At 58.8% G+C, this 18,655-nt stretch overlaps 1 protein-coding gene and 1 long non-coding RNA gene across 4 annotated transcripts in view; one reads left to right on the top strand and one right to left on the bottom strand.

Moving 5' to 3' along the window:
- Positions 1 to 18,655, top strand: part of LOC116955475 (ubiquitin carboxyl-terminal hydrolase 16-like) — a 59,240-nt gene that overhangs the window by 16,336 nt on the left and 24,249 nt on the right. For all 3 annotated transcript variants that reach the window (XM_076053238.1, XM_032976575.2, XM_032976577.2), the window contains exons 8-9: positions 1,764 to 1,894; positions 12,732 to 12,819. In XM_076053238.1, coding sequence (XP_075909353.1) covers positions 1,764 to 1,894; positions 12,732 to 12,819 — 219 coding nt within the window. The remainder of the gene's footprint in view (positions 1 to 1,763; positions 1,895 to 12,731; positions 12,820 to 18,655) is intronic.
- LOC142905966 (uncharacterized) lies at positions 17,843 to 18,442 on the bottom strand. The gene is made up of 3 exons (XR_012929990.1): positions 18,400 to 18,442; positions 17,945 to 18,032; positions 17,843 to 17,884 (listed from the first exon to the last, which is right to left on the bottom strand). It is a non-coding gene; the product is annotated as an uncharacterized LOC142905966 (long non-coding RNA).

Below are 18,655 nucleotides of genomic sequence, written 5' to 3' on the forward strand. Positions count from 1 at the left end.
CACACCACCACGCGCCACTACTCACCACTCACTACTCACTAACACTCGCCACTCACGACTCACAACCAATAATCACTCACCACTACTCACTACTCACAACTAATCACCACTCACCACTACTCACCACTCACTACTCACAACTAATCACCACTCAACACTACTCACCATCACTCACTACTCGAAACTCATCACCACTCAATACTACTCACCATCACTCACAACTAATCACCACTCAACACTACTCACCATCACTCACTACTCACAACTAATCTCCACTCGCCACTACACACCACCACGCACCACTACTCACCACTCACTACTCACCAGTCCACCGCTACTCACCACTACGCACCGCTCACTACTCACAACTAATCACCACTCAACACTACACACCATCACTACTACTCACAACTAATCTCCACTCGCCACTACACACCACCACGCACCACTACTCACCACTCACTACTCACCAGTCCACCGCTACTCACCACTACGCACCGCTCACTACTCACAACTAAATTTTGATTTAAAGCTTTCGTGACTGCAGTAATTCATATTCTTAGTTTTTTCGGTAAAGTCACGTTGAAGAGAAACAACAAAATAACAAAATATATATAAACATATATAAAACACACCTGATGATGACCGTTTGAGTTATGGTCGAAACGTCGTGAGAATTTTTTATTGTTTTATATATATTTTGTTATTTTGTTGTTTCTCTTCAACGTGACTTTACCGAAAAAACTAAGAATACTCACAACTAATCACCAATCAACACTACTCACCATCACTCACTACTCACAACTAATCACTTGTTACACAGTTACCACTCGCCACTACACACCATCACTCACTATTCACAACTAATTACCACTCAACACTACTCACCATCACTCACTACTACTCACAACTAATCACCACTCACCACTACACACCACCACGCGCCACTACTCACCACTCACTACTCACCAACACTCGCCACTCACGACTCACAACCAATAATCACTCACCACTACTCACTACTCACAACTAATCACCACTCACCACTACTCACCACTCACTACTCACAACTAATCACCACTCAACACTACTCACCATCACTCACTACTCGAAACTCATCACCACTCAATACTACTCACCATCACTCACAACTAATCACCACTCAACACTACTCACCATCACTCACTACTCACAACTAATCACCACTCACCACTACTCACCACTCACTACTCACAACTAATCACCACTCACCACTACTCACCACTCACTACTCACAACTATTCACCACTCACCACTACTCACCATCACTCACTACTCGAAACTAATCTCCACTCAACACTACTCGCCATCACTCACCACTCACTACTCACAACTAATCACCACTCACCACTACACCCGACTACACTTGCCACACAACAGAGAGCTGTCTCTCACCCTGTGTGTGTCTCTGTCTCTCACCCTGTGTGTGTCTCTGTCTCTCACCCTGTGTGTGTCTCTGTCTCTCCCCCTGTGTGTGTCTCTGTCTCTCACTCTGTGTGTGTCTCTGTCTCTCACCCTGTGTGTGTCTCTGTCTCTCCCCCTGTGTGTGTCTCTGTCTCTCACTCTGTGTGTGTCTCTGTCTCTCACCCTGTGTGTGTCTCTGTCTCTCACTCTGTGTGTCTCTGTCTCTCACCCTGTGTGTGTCTCTGTCTCTCACCCTGTGTGTGTCTCTGTCTCTCACTCTGTGTGTGTCTCTGTCTCTCACCCTGTGTGTGTCTCTACAGGGAGCTCTGTCTCTCACGCTGGGCCCTGCTGGGCCGCTCTCCTCCAGCCTGCTCCACGTCCTCAGCGCCATGCGTGGCGTGGGGAGCGGAGCCCTCAATCCCAGCGGCCTCTTCGGTGAGCTGTGCCGCAGGTGAGCACGAGCGCCGCTCACCCACCCACCCATGCGCACTCATCCTCGCGCTCACCCACACGCTCACACATACGCTCACCCACTCACCCACACGCTCACCCATACGCTCACCCACTCATCCACTCGCTCACCCATACACTCACCCACTCACCCACTCGCTCACCCATACACTCACCCACTCACCCACGCTCTCACACACACTCATCCTCGTGCTCACCCACTCGCTCACCCATACACTCACCCACTCACCCACACGCTCACACATACGCTCACCCACTCACCCACACGCTCACACATACGCTCACCCACTCACCCACACGCTCACACATACGCTCACCCACTCACCCACACGTTCATACATTCGCTCACCCACTCACCCACACGCTCACCCATACGCTCACCCACTCACCCACTCGCTCACGCATACGCTCACCCACCCACACAGTCACCCACCCACTCGCTCACCCACGCAGTCACCCACTCACTCGCTCATCCATACGCTCACCCACTCGCCCACACGCTCACCCACACGCTCACCCACTCACCCACACGCTCACCCACACGCTCACCCACTCACCCACACGCTCACCCACACGCTCACCCACTCACCCACACGCTCGCCCACACGCTCACCCACTCACCCACACGCTCATCCACACGCTCACCCACTCACCCACACGCTCACCCACACGCTCACCCACTCACCCACACGCTCGCCCATACGCGCGCCAACCACGACACCACCGCTCCACGCCGCCGTCCACTGCCGCGGAACCTCGCGGGAGCCTCGGGGGCAGCCGCCGTGGCTCCCGCTGCCGCAAGGCTGTGGGGCGCTGCTGTCCGGAGGGGATGCCCCGGGGGGGGGGGAGGTGTCGCGAGGGCCCCTCCCAGGGTCTCCTCCTCCACCCGCGCTGCACCGGTGGCTCTTGACCCGGGGTGCACGGGGGGGTGCGCGTTGCCCCTTTCTGGGGGTGTGCGAGACACGGCCAGATTGTGTTTTAGAAGGTGAATCATCGGCACCAAACGGAGCACGGGGTGACGCAATTTACAACTTTGTGCGTCGCTGACAGCGAGCTGTCCCGGCTCTCCGTTGCTGCAGAGTCCTTCAAGTCTCGCGGTGTCCCGCTGTGGTGTGTGCCGTGATGCGGCACACAAACACAAAGACAAAGATCCCCTCCGTGTAGCCTGTAACAGACTGTAGGGGCAAGCGCTGTTAGCGAGCAGCACCTGTGAAGGCCGGCACGGCACACGAGGGGGCGGGTGGCCAGCACCACGCCCGGCCGCCTTTGTCTCCCTAGTGGCGATGTTTAAACATCGCACCAGGTACTCATTTGAGTCTGAGTCGACCTAAGGGAGGCCCATGACCGGTTCGGATAATGGTCACCGGTGATGGCCGTGATGGGGAATCGAACCCGGGTTGCCAGGTCCGTAGTGCAGTGCTCCAACCGCTCCGCCGCCGCTACCCCCCACACACGCTCACACACACACGCTCACACACACGCTGACACACGCACGCTCGCACGCACGCTCACACACACACGCTCGCACACACGCTCGCACACACGCTCGCACACACGCTCACACACACACGCTCGCACACACGCTCGCACACACGCTCGCACACACGCTCACACACACACGCTCACACACGCTCACACACACGCTGACACACGCACGCTTGCACGCACGCTCACACACACACGCTCGCACACACGCTCGCACACACGCGCACACACACTCACACACACTCGCACACACGCACGCACACGCTCGCACACGCTCGCACACACGCTCGCACACACACACACTCGCACACACGCACACTCGCACACACGCACACACACGCATGCACACACGCTCACACACGCTCACACACGCTCACACACGCTCGCACACACGCTCGCACACACGCTCGCACACACGCTCACACACACACACGCTCACGTGCTCACACACACACGCTCACACACACACGCTCACGCACACGTGCTCACACACACGCTCACACACACACGCTCACGTGCTCACACACACGCTCACACACACGCTCACACACACACGCTCACGTGCTCACACGCACGCTCACACACACACGCTCACGTGCTCACACACACGCTCACACACACGCTCACACACACACGCTCACGTGCTCACACACACGCTCACACACACACGCTCACGTGCTCACACGCACGCTCACACACACACGCTCACACACACGTGCTCACACACACGCGCACACACACACGCTCACGTGCTCACACACACGCTCACACACGCACGCTCACACACACACGCTCACGCTCGCACATACACAGGAGAGAGCCGCGTGTCGTCTGCGCGCGCCTCTCTCTCTGCGCCTCTCTCTCTGCGCCTCTCTCTCTGCGCCTCTCTCTCTGCGCCTCTCTCTCTGCGCCTCTCTCTCTGCGCCTCTCTCTCTGCGCCTCTCTCTCTGCGCCTCTCTCTCTGCGCCTCTCTCTGTGCGCCTCTCTCTCTCTGCGCCTCTCTCTCTCTGCGCCTCTCTCTCTGCGCCTCTCTCTCTCTGCGCCTCTCTCTCTGCGCCTCTCTCTCTGCGCCTCTCTCTCTCTGCGCCTCTCTCTCTGCGCCTCTCTCTCTGCGCCTCTCTCTCTGCGCCTCTCTCTCTCTGCGCCTCTCCCCCCGGATGGGTTCACGTGGCGCGGGGCCCCCCGCGGCCCTCCCCTGCTCACACGCCACGGGGCATCAGGTGTCGCCCGTCAAACCAATTACCTGCCTCTTTATGGCGCGTGTCCTCGCGCCGCCGGCGGCGCCGGCGCCGGCGGCGGCGGCGGCGGCGGCTCAAGGGCTGCGCCTCTAAATGTTTACCTGCGCGCAGATTAGGCCGCATTGTCGCGGATTGTGTCGCGCGCCCGCCCAGGCGGAGGGAGAGAGGTAATTTGGCGCGAGCCGCGTGACCTTCGTGCGGGGATGATTGGCGGCGCTGGTGGGTGGTTTGGTTTTCCCGCTTCCCCCTCTGCGTTTTTGTTATAGTTTTTTACCCCTTTTGTCGTTTTTCATTTTTTATTTTAATTCCTTCCCGGCCCACGATCAACGATGCCCCCCCCCCACCCCCCCCCCCAGCACACCCCCACACCGATCGACATTCATCAGGCCCCTCCCGTGTCACGCTCATCTTCCTCCTACTCCTTACCCCCCTCCTCCTCCTCCTCCTAGCCTTCCCCCTGCTTCTCCTCCCCCTGCTGCTTGCGTTGGGTGCCCTGGTGCAGCAGGGTGGTGGTGGTGGTGGTGCAGCAGGGTGGTGGTTGTGGTGCAGCAGGGTGGTGGTGGTGGTGCAGCAGGGTGGTGGTTGTGCAGCAGGGTGGTGGTGGTGCAGCAGTGGGTGGTGGCACAGCAGGATGGTGGTGGTACAGCAGGGTGGTGGTGGTGCAGCAGTGAGTGGTGGTACAGCAGGGTGGTGGTGGTGCAGCAGTGTGGTGGTGGTGCAGCAGGGTGGTGGTGGTGCAGCAGGGTGGTGGTGGTGCACCAGTGAGTGGTGGTACAGCAGTGTGGTGGTGGTGCAGCAGGGTGGTGGTGGTACAGCAGTGTGGTGGTGGTGCAGCAGTGTGGTGGTGGTGCAGCAGGGTGGTGGTGGTGCACCAGTGAGTGCTGGTAGTGCAGTGGCCACCTTGCACCCTGCGCTCTACTCCCGCTGGATGTGTGCTCGGAGGGGAGCGAGTGTACGTGGTGCTCTCGGTTACCTGCCGGGCGTCTGGATGTCTACGCCGTACGTGCTGTTGCTCCATAGCATGCGGTGTGTGTACCCCCTTTAGTGAGGGCGTCTGTACGATGATGATGATGAGTGTCTCTGTGTTGTGCGGACCGTCTGGCGATTGTTCTCGGTGTCTGTACATAGTGCAGGGTGTTTATATATCACGCTGGGTGTCTATAACAATGCAATTTATAACGTGACCAGGCAACGTGGGTTCCGAGAGAGACGCGGGTTCTGAGAGACGGGAGACGCCGGTTCCTAGAGAGATGGGAGACACGGGTTCCTAGAGAGAGACGGGAGACACGGGTTCCTGGAGAGACGGGAGACACGGGTTCTGTGGGAGACGCAGGTTCTGTGGGAGACGCGGGTTCCTAGAGAGACGGGAGACACAGGTTCCTAGAGAGACGGGAGACACGGGTTCCTAGAGAGACGGGAGACACGGGTTCCTAGAGAGACACGGGTTCCTAGAGAGACGGGAGACACGGGTTCCTAGGGACGAGAGACACGGGTTCCTAAAGAGACGGGAGACACGGGTTCCGTGGGAGACGCAGGTTCTGTGGGAGACGCGGGCTCTGAGAGACGTGGAGACACGGGTTCCTAGAGAGATGGGAGACACGGGTTCCTAGAGAGAGATGGGAGACACGGGTTCCTAGAGAGACGGGAGACACGGGTTCCTAGAGAGACGGGAGACACGGGTTCCTAGAGAGACAGCAGACGCGGGATCCTAGAGAGACGGGAGACGTGGGTGCCTAGAGAGACGGGAGACACGGGTTCCTAGAGAGACGGGAGACACGGGTTCCTAGAGAGACGGGAAACGCGGGTTCTGTGGGAGACGCAGGTTCTGTGGGAGACGCGGGTTCCTAGGGACGAGAGACACGGGTTCCTAGAGAGACGGGAGACACGGGTTCCGTGGGAGACGCAGGTTCTGTGGGGGACGCGGGTTCCGAGAGACGGGAGACACGGGTTCCTAGAGAGACGGGAGACGCGGGTTCCTAGAGAGACGGGAGACACGGGTTCCTAGAGAGACGGGAGACACGGGTTCCTAGAGAGACGTGTGACACGGGTTCCTAGAGAGACGGGAGACACGGGTTCCTAGAGAGACGGGAGACACGGGTTCCTAGAGAGACACGGGTTCCTAGAGAGACGGGAGACACGGGTTCCTAGAGAGACGGGAGACACGGGTTCCTAGAGAGACACGGGTTCCTAGAGAGACGGGAGACGCGGGTTCCTAGAGAGACGGGAGACACGGGTTCCTAGAGAGACACGGGTTCCTAGAGAGACGGGAGACGCGGGTTCCTAGAGAGACGGGAGACACGGGTTCCTAGAGAGACGGGAGACACGGGTTCCTAGAGAGACACGGGTTCCTAGAGAGACGGGAGACACGGGTTCCTAGAGAGACGGGAGACGCGGGTTCCTAGAGAGACGGGAGACGCGGGTTCCTAGAGAGACGGGAGACGCGGGTTCCTAGAGAGACGGGAGACACGGGTTCCTAGAGAGACGGGAGACACGGGTTCCTAGAGAGACGGGAGACGCGGGTTCCTAGAGAGACGGGAGACGCGGGTTCCTAGAGAGACGGGAGACGCGGGTTCCTAGAGAGACGGGAGACACGGGTTCCTAGAGAGACGGGAGACACGGGTTCCTAGAGAGACGGGAGACACGGGTTCCTAGAGAGACGGGAGACACGGGTTCCTAGAGAGACGGGAGACACGGGTTCCTAGAGAGACGGGAGACACGGGTTCCTAGAGAGACGGGAGACACGGGTTCCTAGAGAGACGGGAGACACGGGTTCCTAGAGACACGGGAGACACGGGTTCCTAGAGAGACTGGAGACACGGGTTCCTAGAGAGACGGGAGACACGGGTTCCTAGAGAGATGGGAGACACGGGTTCCTAGAGAGACGGGAGACACGGGTTCCTAGAGAGACGGGAGACACGGGTTCCTAGAGAGACGCGGGTTCCTAGAGAGACGGGAGACACGGGTTCCTAGAGAGACGGGAGACACGGGTTCCTAGAGAGACGCGGGTTCCTAGAGAGACGGGAGACACGGGTTCCTAGAGAGACGGGAGACACGGGTTCCTAGAGAGATGGGAGACACGGGTTCCTAGAGAGACACGGGTTCCTAGAGAGACGGGAGACACGGGTTCCAGAGAGATGGGAGACACGGGTTCCTAGAGAGACGCGGGTTCCTAGAGAGACGGGAGACGCGGGTTCCTAGAGAGACGGGAGACACGGGTTCCTAGAGAGACGTGAGACACGGGTTCCTAGAGAGACGGGAGACACGGGTTCCTAGAGAGACGTGTGACACAGGTTCCTAGAGAGACGGGAGACACGGGTTCCTAGAGAGACGGGAGACACGGGTTCCTAGAGAGACACGGGTTCCTAGAGAGACGGGAGACACGGGTTCCTAGAGAGACGGGAGACACGGGTTCCTAGAGAGACGGGAGACACGGGTTCCTAGAGAGACACGGGTTCCTAGAGAGACGGGAGACGCGGGTTCCTAGAGAGACGGGAGACACGGGTTCCTAGAGAGACATGGGTTCCTAGAGAGACGGGAGACGCGGGTTCCTAGAGAGACGGGAGACACGGGTTCCTAGAGAGACACGGGTTCCTAGAGAGACGGGAGACGCGGGTTCCTAGAGAGACGGGAGACACGGGTTCCTAGAGAGACGGGAGACACGGGTTCCTAGAGAGACGGGAGACGCGGGTTCCTAGAGAGACGGGAGACGCGGGTTCCTAGAGAGACGGGAGACGCGGGTTCCTAGAGAGACGGGAGACGCGGGTTCCTAGAGAGACGGGAGACACGGGTTCCTAGAGAGACGGGAGACACGGGTTCCTAGAGAGACGGGAGACACGGGTTCCTAGAGAGACGGGAGACACGGGTTCCTAGAGAGACGGGAGACACGGGTTCCTAGAGAGACGGGAGACACGGGTTCCTAGAGAGACTGGAGACACGGGTTCCTAGAGACACGGGAGACACGGGTTCCTAGAGAGACTGGAGACACGGGTTCCTAGAGAGACGGGAGACACGGGTTCCTAGAGAGACGGGAGACACGGGTTCCTAGAGAGACGGGAGACACGGGTTCCTAGAGAGACGGGAGACACGGGTTCCTAGAGAGACGCGGGTTCCTAGAGAGACGGGAGACACGGGTTCCTAGAGAGATGGGAGACACGGGTTCCTAGAGAGACGCGGGTTCCTAGAGAGACGGGAGACACGGGTTCCTAGAGAGACGGGAGACACGGGTTCCTAGAGAGATGGGAGACACGGGTTCCTAGAGAGAGGCGGGTTCCTAGAGAGACGGGAGACGCGGGTTCCTAGAGAGACGGGAGACACGGGTTCCTAGAGAGACGGGAGACACGGGTTCCTAGAGAGACACGGGTTCCTAGAGAGACGGGAGACACGGGTTCCTAGAGAGACGGGAGACACGGGTTCCTAGAGAGACGGAGACACGGGTTCCTAGAGAGACGGGAGACACGGGTTCCTAGAGAGACGGGAGACACAGGGTGTCCTAGAGAGACACGGGTTCCTAGAGAGACGGGAGACACGGGTTCCTAGAGAGACGGGAGACACGGGTTCCTAGAGAGACGGGAGACACGGGTTCCTAGAGAGACGGAGACACGGGTTCCTAGAGAGACGGGAGACACGGGTTCCTAGAGAGACGGGAGACACAGGGTGTCCTAGAGAGACACGGGTTCCTAGAGAGACGGGAGACACGGGTTCCTAGAGAGACGGGAGACACGGGTTCCTAGAGAGACGGGAGACACAGGGTGTCCTAGAGAGACACGGGTTCTTAGAGAGACGGGAGACACGGGTTCTTAGAGAGACGGGAGACACAGGTTCCTAGAGAGACACGGGTTCCTGGAGAGACGAGGGAGACACGGGTTCCTAGAGAGACGAGGGAGACACGGGTTCCTAGAGAGACACGGGTTCCTAGAGAGACACGGGTTCCTAGAGAGACGGGAGACACGGGTTCCTAGAGAGATGGGAGACACGGGTTCCTAGAGAGATGGGAGACACGGCTTCCTAGAGAGACACGGGTTCCTAGAGAGACGGGAGACACGGGTTCCTAGAGAGCCGAGGGTGCCGAGGGTGCCGAGGGAGATCGGCGACGCGGGCGAGCGAGGAGTCGGTTTTTGCGACCGTTTGGAGTTTCCCCGAAGTTGCTCGATGAGGAGGCAACACTGACGAAGTTGCGGCGATGTCGAGTCGCGGGCGAGGGCGGACGTCGCTGACGGAGTTGCCTCGGGGAGCGGCCGCGGGATCCGACGACGCGGTCGGCGTGGCTCTCGGAGGACCGCGACCGCGTCCAGGGGAACTCGACGGCGGTCGGAGCCGCGGAGCCGGCGACGAATCTGCCCGAAGGGAGCGTGGGCGCGGCGAGACGCTGCCTGCCGCCTATCGGGGGACGGCTTCGGAGTCGGAAGCGTTCAGGCAGAGAGATCCTGGACCTAGAGACTCTGCTGCTGGGCGGCGGCGGTGGCGGCGGTGGCGGCGGTGGCGGCGGCGGTGGCGGCGGCGGCGGCGGCGGCAGCGGTGGTGGTGGCGGCAGGAAGTGTGGGGGGAGCGTGACGGATGTCTCGGTGGTCTCGGCGACGGTGAAAGTTTGTGCTGAAGGAAGTCACGACCTCCGCTGACGCTTGTGGGTGGCCGTGAGTGGAGGCCAGGCCGCTGCAGGGACGGAGGAGGCCTTTTGTCTTTCCGAAGGTCCTCGAGGACTTCTTGAGGTGGTTATTACGTGAGGCGCCCTCCGATTTGCGTGTCTAGCCGCAGGCCGCCCCACGAAGGGGCACGGCCGATGGCGAGCCCCTCCCGGTCGTCGGTCCGTTTCCATTGCCTCCCGGCTGGCGACAGCGGGAGACCCGGCAGGGGTGGGGTCGTGCGATCGCGAGCGGTGCGGTGCTTGATCGGCGCCAGTTTCTCCAACGCTGACCCGAAATCAACTTTGAGCCGATGGGCGCGGGTACGTACCTATGGACTGTCCGTTGAACTTCTTTCGCTCCGTACGTAGTCAACCGCGCTCATCAGAGGTGCGGGGGAAGGACAACAAACTAAACACAACAACGACGACGACGACGACAAGCAGTTCTACGGAAATGAGTTTCACCTGGGGTCGGGTGAAGGGGATGACATGGAGAGGGAGCTGGGCATTGTGTTTCGCCCGAGTGCCAAACCAGCAGAACCTCCGATTGTTCTGCGTTAAGCAGCATTTCGCCTCGTGCAAAAAGCCTCCCGTGCACCGCTCGCGCGTGATCTTCGAGGTTACCGAGGGCTCTCCGTATCGAACTTGTACTTGACTGCGGTGCGCGTATGCCTCCAATAAAAATAGATCGGCTGTCCGAGTGTTGCCAATCTTTTGTCCGGTGCAGCAGGGGGCTGTGTGGCATCCGCATAACGACCCGTGCTGGGTGTCTGTGTAACGTGCTGGGTTTCTCTCTGTACCATGCTGGGTGTCTCTAACGTGCTGGGTGGCTTTATAACCTGCTGGGTGTCTCTGTAACACTCTGGGTATCTCTGCACTGTGCTGGGTGTTTCCGTGACATTGGAGGTCACTTCTACACAGGAAGTGTTAGATATTGACCGTTAAAATAGATCGAAACAGGAGGAGGATTTCTCCACAACTCTTGTCTATCCACCTGATGACGCTGGTTGTAATTGCCGTCGAAATGTCACGCTGCTTGAATTGTAAATGTTGCAGTGGGTTTACTCTCCAACACACAAACGGTGTGCTGTACTAGTAACGAATTGGCACGTTCTGTTTACGTGACAAACCTTACTAAGTGTCTGTGTCGGGTGGTGACAGGTTTAATGGCACATTTATCGCGACACCATCTCACCCCCAATATTGGTCGTGGAAGCCGAGTTCTTCTTAGAATGTCGATGGTGCTTTTAGCGAGCCTTCACGGGGGGGGGAGGCGCAGGAGGTCATTGTTCACGATTCTCTCTCTCGTGGCTGCGTTCGACCGCGGGAGGTGTGCCCTGAAAGTGCCGGTCGCTGAGCTGTAGTAGAACGTGGCGCCTGATGATCTTGACCAAGTTCGGCAGCAGTCCATGACGCACAAGCGGTGTCGGGCAGCAGCAGCAGCACGGAGGTCAACCGTTACTGTGCTGGTGTTCTGTTGACGTTTCTATGACGGGGCTCAGTATCTCTGCACCATGCTGGGTGTCTCTGTAACGTGCTGGGTGTCTCTGTAACGTGCTGGGTGTCTCTGTCACGTGCTGGGTGTCTCTGTAACGTGCTGGGTGTCTCTGTAACGTGCTGGGTGTCTCTGTCACGTGCTGGGTGTCTCTGTAACGTGCTGGGTGTCTCTGTCACGTGCTGGGTGTCTCTGTAACGTGCTGGGTGTCTCTGTAACGTGCTGGGTGTCTCTGTAACGTGCTGGGTATCTCTGTAACGTGCTGGGTGTCTCTGTAACGTGATGGGTGTCTCTGTGACGTGCTGGGTGTCTCTGTAACGTACTGGGTGTCTCTGTAACGTGCTGGGTGTCTCTGTCACGTGCTGGGTGTCTCTGTAACATGCTGGGTGTCTCTGTAACGTGCTGGGTGTCTCTGTAACGTGCTGGGTGTCTCTGCACAGTGCTGGGTGTCTCTGTCACGTGCTGGGTGTCTCTGTAACGTGCTGGGTGTCTCTGTAACGTGCTGGGTGTCTCTGTAACGTGCTGGGTGTCTCTGTAACGTGCTTGGTGTCTCTGTAACGTGCTGGGTGAATCTGTAACGTGCTGGGTGTCTTTGTAACGTGCTGGGTGTCTCTGTAACATGCTGGGTGTCTCTGTAACATGCTGGGTGTCTCTGTAACGTGCTGGGTGTCTCTGTAACGTGCTGGGTGTCTCTGTAACGTGCTGGGTGTCTCTGTAATGTGCTGGGTGTCTGTAACATGCTGGGTGTCTCTGTAACGTGCTGGGTCTCTCTGTAACATGCTGGGTGTCTCTGTAACATGCTGGGTGTCTCCGTAACGTGCTGGGTGTCTCCGTAACGTGCTGGGTGTCTCTGTAACGTGCTGGGTGTCTCTGTAACGTGCTGGGTGTCTCTGTAACGTGCTGGGTGTCTCTGTAACGTGCTGGGTGTCTCTGTAACGTGCTGGGTGTCTCTGTCACGTGCTGGGTGTCTGCCTCTCAGGTGCCCGCGCTTCAAGGGCTTCCAGCAGCAGGACAGCCAGGAGCTGCTGCGCTGCCTGCTGGACGGAGTCAAGGCCGAGGATGTCACGGTCAGCGTTGCACCATCTCGTCACGCACCACCTCATCACGCACCACCTCGTCACGCACCACCTCGTCACCACCTCGTCACGCACCACCTCGCCACGCACCACCTCGTCACGCACAACCTCATCACGCACCACCTCGTCACCACCTCGTCACCACCTCGTCAGGCACCACCTCGCCACGCACCACCTCATCACGCACCACCTCGTCACCACCTCGTCACGCACCACCTCGTCACAACCTCGTCACGCACAACCTCGTCACGCACCACCTCGTCACGCACCACCTCGTCATGCAGCTCCCCACCTCGTCACCACCTCGTCACGCACAACGTTGCCACCCATCGCCCCATCAAGCCAAAAACAGCTTCTGTTTGGCCGAATAGAGGGGGTTTATCGGGCACAGCACGGGCTAGAGAAGAGATGGAGTAATGTGGTACAGGAGGACGTGGAGCTGAGTGGACTTGTCGATGACTGGTACCAGCGGTGTCAAGATCGGCCTCTGTGGAGGAGGCTCGTGAAGGACGCTACTGGGCAGTTGGAGGCAGTCGCCCTCCAACGGCAGCGGAGGGTAGAGGAGCAACGCTCACAACAACGAGCGGAGCCCGGGCCGGCTGAAACGCAGGAAGTTGTTACATTAAGGGGGCACAGGTGGTGCATCTGCCAGTCATTTCAGCTCATGGCACCTGGGTATAGCCCGTGAACGACTAGTTGTGGACACTTCACGTGGCCTCAAAGTGCACCTAGCCTGGCACGAGTGCCATGGTGACGTCACTGTGACTTGGTGGCAAATGGTGGCTGTTGGTGAGTGAGTGAGTGTGTAGTTGAGTGATTGGTGGTTGATTGAGGGAAGGAGTGTGTGAGCCAGTCGGTGAATGTTTGGGCGAGACTGTGTGTGAGAGAGCGAGTGTTGTTATTGACCTGCAGTGTTAGGGTGAGTGAGAGAGCAAGTGTGTTGTTGACCTGCAGTGTTACGGTGAGTGAGTGTGGGTAAGCGAGTCTGTTGTTGTTGACCTGCAGTGTTAGGGTGAGTGAGAGAGCGAGTGTGTTGTTGACCTGCAGTGTTACGGTGAGTGAGTGTGGGTAAGCGAGTGTGTTGTTGTTGACATGCAGTATTAGGGTGAGCGAGTGTGGGTGAGTGAGTGTGTTGTTGTTGACCTGCAGTGATAGGGTGAGTGAGAGAGCGAGTGTGTTGTTGACCTGCAGTGTTACGGTGAGTGAGTGTGGGTAAGCGAGTTTGTTGTTGTTGTTGACATGCAGTATTAGGGTGAGCGAGTGTGGGTGAGTGAGTGTGTTGTTGTTGACCTGCAGTGTTAGGGTGAGCGAGTGTGTTGTTGTTGACATGCAGTATTAGGGTGAGTGTGTTGTTGTTGACATGCAGTATTAGGGTGAGTGAGTGTGTTGTTGTTGACATACAGTGTTCGGGTGAGCGAGTGTGTTGCTGTGACGTGCAGTGTGGTGGTGGTTGAACGCGGTTTCGTCGGGTGGAGGAATCAACGGGTCCATCGGATCACCCATTTGACGTGCACTTGCAGTTCGTTCGTCCGTCCATTGATTTTCAATCATTTGTTCATTCATCCGCCACGGGTCCACCAGGCCCCCTCGCTCCGGGCCCCGCCAGACCCCGTGCGGACCAGGAGGCAGGTGCTGCTTCTGCCGTGGTCATCACCCCCCCCCCCCCCCCCCACGTGCGGTGATGACGAGGCCGAGCGTGCGTGCGAATCGACGGGAGCTTCTGTCACGGTGCCGTGCGTGGACGCGGCGGCGGCGACGACGATGAGATGTCGGGGGCGACAAACGCTCACCGGGGGGGCGGCCGCCGCCGCCGCCACCGCCGCCTCCGCCAGGGCCACTGTGGTGGGGACGCGAGCGGGCGGGGTGGGGGGTGGTGGTGGGGGGGTGGTGGTGGGGGGTGGTGGTGGGGAGCGTGACCCCAGCGCCCGAGCAGAATGGCTCCGCGTGGAGTCCCCATGCGGGTCACCCGCAGGCTGTGAGCTCGCACGCGCACGGCACACTGCACGGCGCTGTCACACGCTTTTGCAGAGATACGCGCGCACAAACGCACGCACGTACAGATGCGTACAAAGACCAAGATCCCACCCCCCACCCCCGCCCCCGCCCCCACCCCACCCCGTGTATCCTTTTAACGGACTGATTTTAGTTTTAACGCCGTAGGCTTTCGTGAACCCAAAAAAAAACCTCTCTCGTGGATTGATTTTTGGCGGGTGCTGTTACCGAAGCGCCCACTTCCCCTGCATTGGCTCTGGCGTTGCCAGTGCGGTGGTAAGTGTGGTCTTCCTTGACTCGCAGACGCGGCTCGGCACGCTTGGGATGTGTGCAACCTCCGTCCGATTGCAGTGATGTTGGCTGCTCTCTCTCTGGTGGCAATAGGGAGGAGAGGGAGGGACGGAGGGAGACGTGGGAGGGAGAAGAGGGAGGGAGGGAGCAGGGGGAGGGAGTTGAGGGAGTGAGGGAGCAGAGGTTGCTTGTCGCTTGCCCCACGTCGTCTTCACCTCGTGGGCGGAGACAACGGCGATGGCGGTGGCACCGCTGCGACCGATCTCCCCTCGGCCAAACCCCTACGGGTGTGAAAGTCTACAAAGTCTACAAAGTCTACAAAGTCTACGGCACTGAGGGGGGCGACCCTTCGGCCTCAACCGTCTCACGAGAGCGCCCCTTTTAGCGGAGACGGGGGGTGGGTGGGCCGTGATTCGACGGTGCCGGCTTCATGCCCCGTGCCGTTGCTGCTCAGAGGCAGGAGTCACTCTCCGTGGCACGGCTGTTGAAGCGTCGGCCTTGGAAGACAAAGGTCGGCGTTTGTGACGGGTGCGAAAACAACCGGGACACCTCCACGGTGCACGCGCCCGTCTGCCGTGGAGGACGCCATGATGGAGGGGTGAGGCGGAGGGTTTTCAAGAGATGAGACAACTTCCCTTTGTCAGCAGCAAAGACCCTGGGCTCAAAGCAGGACTCGTGATGACGAGAGGGTGAGAGGAGAGGGGGGGTGGGGGAGCTCTTTCAAAGGATATTCTTTCCTCTCGAATGGAGAAGGTTTTGGTGGAAAGTGGAGCTCCCAGAACAGCAGGGGCAATCCCCTCCCAACTGAAGCAAGCCAGAAGTTTTCTTCACCTGGGATGCACCTTTAAGCAAACTCATCTCTGCCACTGCACCGAGTCCCCCGGCACAAATATTAAGATGGGTACTGGGCAAAGCTAGGTGAGCCTTTCCATCCTCGGTGGCAGTCTAACAGCATGAAGCGTTCCCGGGAGAGCAGGCATCCAGGAACCTTCCCCATCGGTCCCCCTGTGTCCATGCTGCAGCGAGGGTAGCGAACGGGCTGTTAGGGTGCACCTCGGCCCTCTTGGGCAATAATCCGCTCCGCCCTGCGGCCTAGCGGCAATCGCGAGCCACCCCCCAAGTTGGTAGTTGGGCGAGGACCACTTGACGGCCTTCGTCTGAGTGTTCGCCTCGCCGCGATCTCGGCTTCCCTCCAACACCGTTCCCGTGGAGTCGGCACTCGTGCCCAAGAGGCTTCTCGCTCAGGAGAGTACCCAGGACAGGCCCCCCCCCCCACCTCCTCGAGACCTGCCATTTGTTCCGGATGCGCTTCTGAACAGGGGGGTGGCGCACTATTTTACGCATTGGAACATTTACGGAAGCGGACCTTGTTCCTGGTGACATTCAACTCGGCGAGGGCACACCGGGCGAATTTCGGGCAATCGTTGCGCGTGACTAGGCCGGCGAGGGTTTGGCCTCCCGATTTTGCCTCAATTCTTGCCCAAGGTGGCATCTCACCCTTTCGTCTGCTGGAAGAGCTGACATCCGCAGACGTGCCTGAGCACCGCTCGTGTCGGACGGAGGGAGCTCTCCAACTCCTCCGTTGGATGCGTAGCGGTGGAGCATTGGAAGTTTCGTCTTGGGAGAACGGTGGCCTGGCGAAGGGCGCTCGCGGTCATTCATTCTGCTTGGGATTGCCGTCGGGGGCAAGGTGGCCTTGAGGGCGATTGTATCAGACGTTGCTATGACCTGGCCAAAGGAAGTTCCCCGTGAGGGTCTTTAAGGGCGGGCTAATTTTACTGGAGCGGCGGTGAAATCCTGGGGCCAGAGAGCCTCCACACGTTCCATCGTGGGAGTCTCCTCGTGTACTGTTGCGGGACGCCGCTGTCTTCCACGTGACCAGCTTTGGAGCTCTGGGGGAGGGGGCGGGGTAGAGTTATCAATGACTACCAGCGGATGGCAGTATGGACGATGGGGAAAAAAAAATCCCGTTAATGCCACCATCCACCGGTCTACCACACCCACCCATCAATCCCCGTGGAAGGTGACTCAGTCCTCATGAGAGCTGGGTCAGAGGCTGTTGACGAATAACAACCAGTGGGGCCGCGGAATCGACGAGGGAAAACTCGTTTTTTAGCCAAGGTTCAAGACCTTCGTTCTTGAGCTTTATTGGTCGTGCGCGGGTTCGTAAGGCGGTACACGAACCACTGCACTGACGCTCTCCGCCACACACGTTTAGCCTTAACACACTGTTGGGGAAAGTTCTGTTTGCCAGCATCTGTAAAGGCCGGTGTGGTTGGGCAGCACCACGGCAGGCCGCCTTTGCCTCCATAGCGGCGATGTTTACACATCGCACCGGTTACTCGTTTGAGGTTGAGTAGACCTAGGGGGAGGCCCAGGACCGGTTCAGATAATCGTCACTGATATTGGCAGTGAGCGGGTCGCAGGGTTCGTAGCGCGGACTTCGACTTGCTCCTCTTCATCCCGTATGGGAAGCCAAATAGATACTCGCACACACATCCGTTGGTTACCTGAAAATATCACATCCCCGACTGCCACCTTCCACATCTCCCACCACCTCCATCTCCCACCACCTCCACATCTCCCACCACCACCTCCATCCACATCTCCCACCACCTCCATCCACATCTCCCACCACCTCCATCCACATCTCCCACCACCTCCATCCACATCTCCCACCACCTCCATCCAGATCTCCCACCACCTCCATCCACATCTCCCACCACCTCCATCCACATCTCCCACCACCTCCATCCACATCTCCCACCACCACCTCCATCCACATCTCCCACCACCTCCATCCACATCTCCCACCACCTCCATCTCCCACCACCTCCATCCACATCTCCCACCACCTCCATCCACATCTCCCACCACCTCCATCCACATCTCCCACCACCTCCATCCACATCTCCCACCACCTCCATCCACATTTCCCACCACCTCCATCCACATCTCCCACCACCACCTCCATTCACATCTCCCACCACCTCCATTCACATCTCCCACCACCACCTCCACATCTCCCACCACTCCATCCACATCTCCCACCACTCCATCCACATCTCCCACCACTCCATCCACATCTCCCACCACTCCATCCACATCTCCCACCACTCCATCCACATCTCCCACCACCTCCATCCACATCTCCCACCACTCCATCCACATCTCCCACCACTCCATCCACATCTCCCACCACCTCCATCCACATCTCCCACCACTCCATCCACATCTCCCACCACCTCCATCCACATCTCCCACCACTCCATCCACATCTCCCACCACCACCTCCACATCTCCCACCACCTCCATCCACATCTCCCACCACCTCCATCCACATCTCCCACCACCTCCATCCACATCTCCCACCACCTCCATCCACATCTCCCACCACCTCCATCCACATCTCCCACCACTCCATCCACATCTCCCACCACCTCCATCCACATCTCCCACCACTCCATCCACATCTCCCACCACCTCCATTCACATCTCCCACCACCTCCATCCACATCTCCCACCACCTCCATCCACATCTCCC

This window comes from Petromyzon marinus, chromosome 60, assembly GCF_048934315.1.
Source record: "Petromyzon marinus isolate PM22_M1 ecotype Great Lakes invasive population chromosome 60, UKy_Petmar_22M1.pri1.0, whole genome shotgun sequence".
Taxonomy (NCBI): Eukaryota; Metazoa; Chordata; class Hyperoartia; order Petromyzontiformes; family Petromyzontidae; genus Petromyzon; species Petromyzon marinus.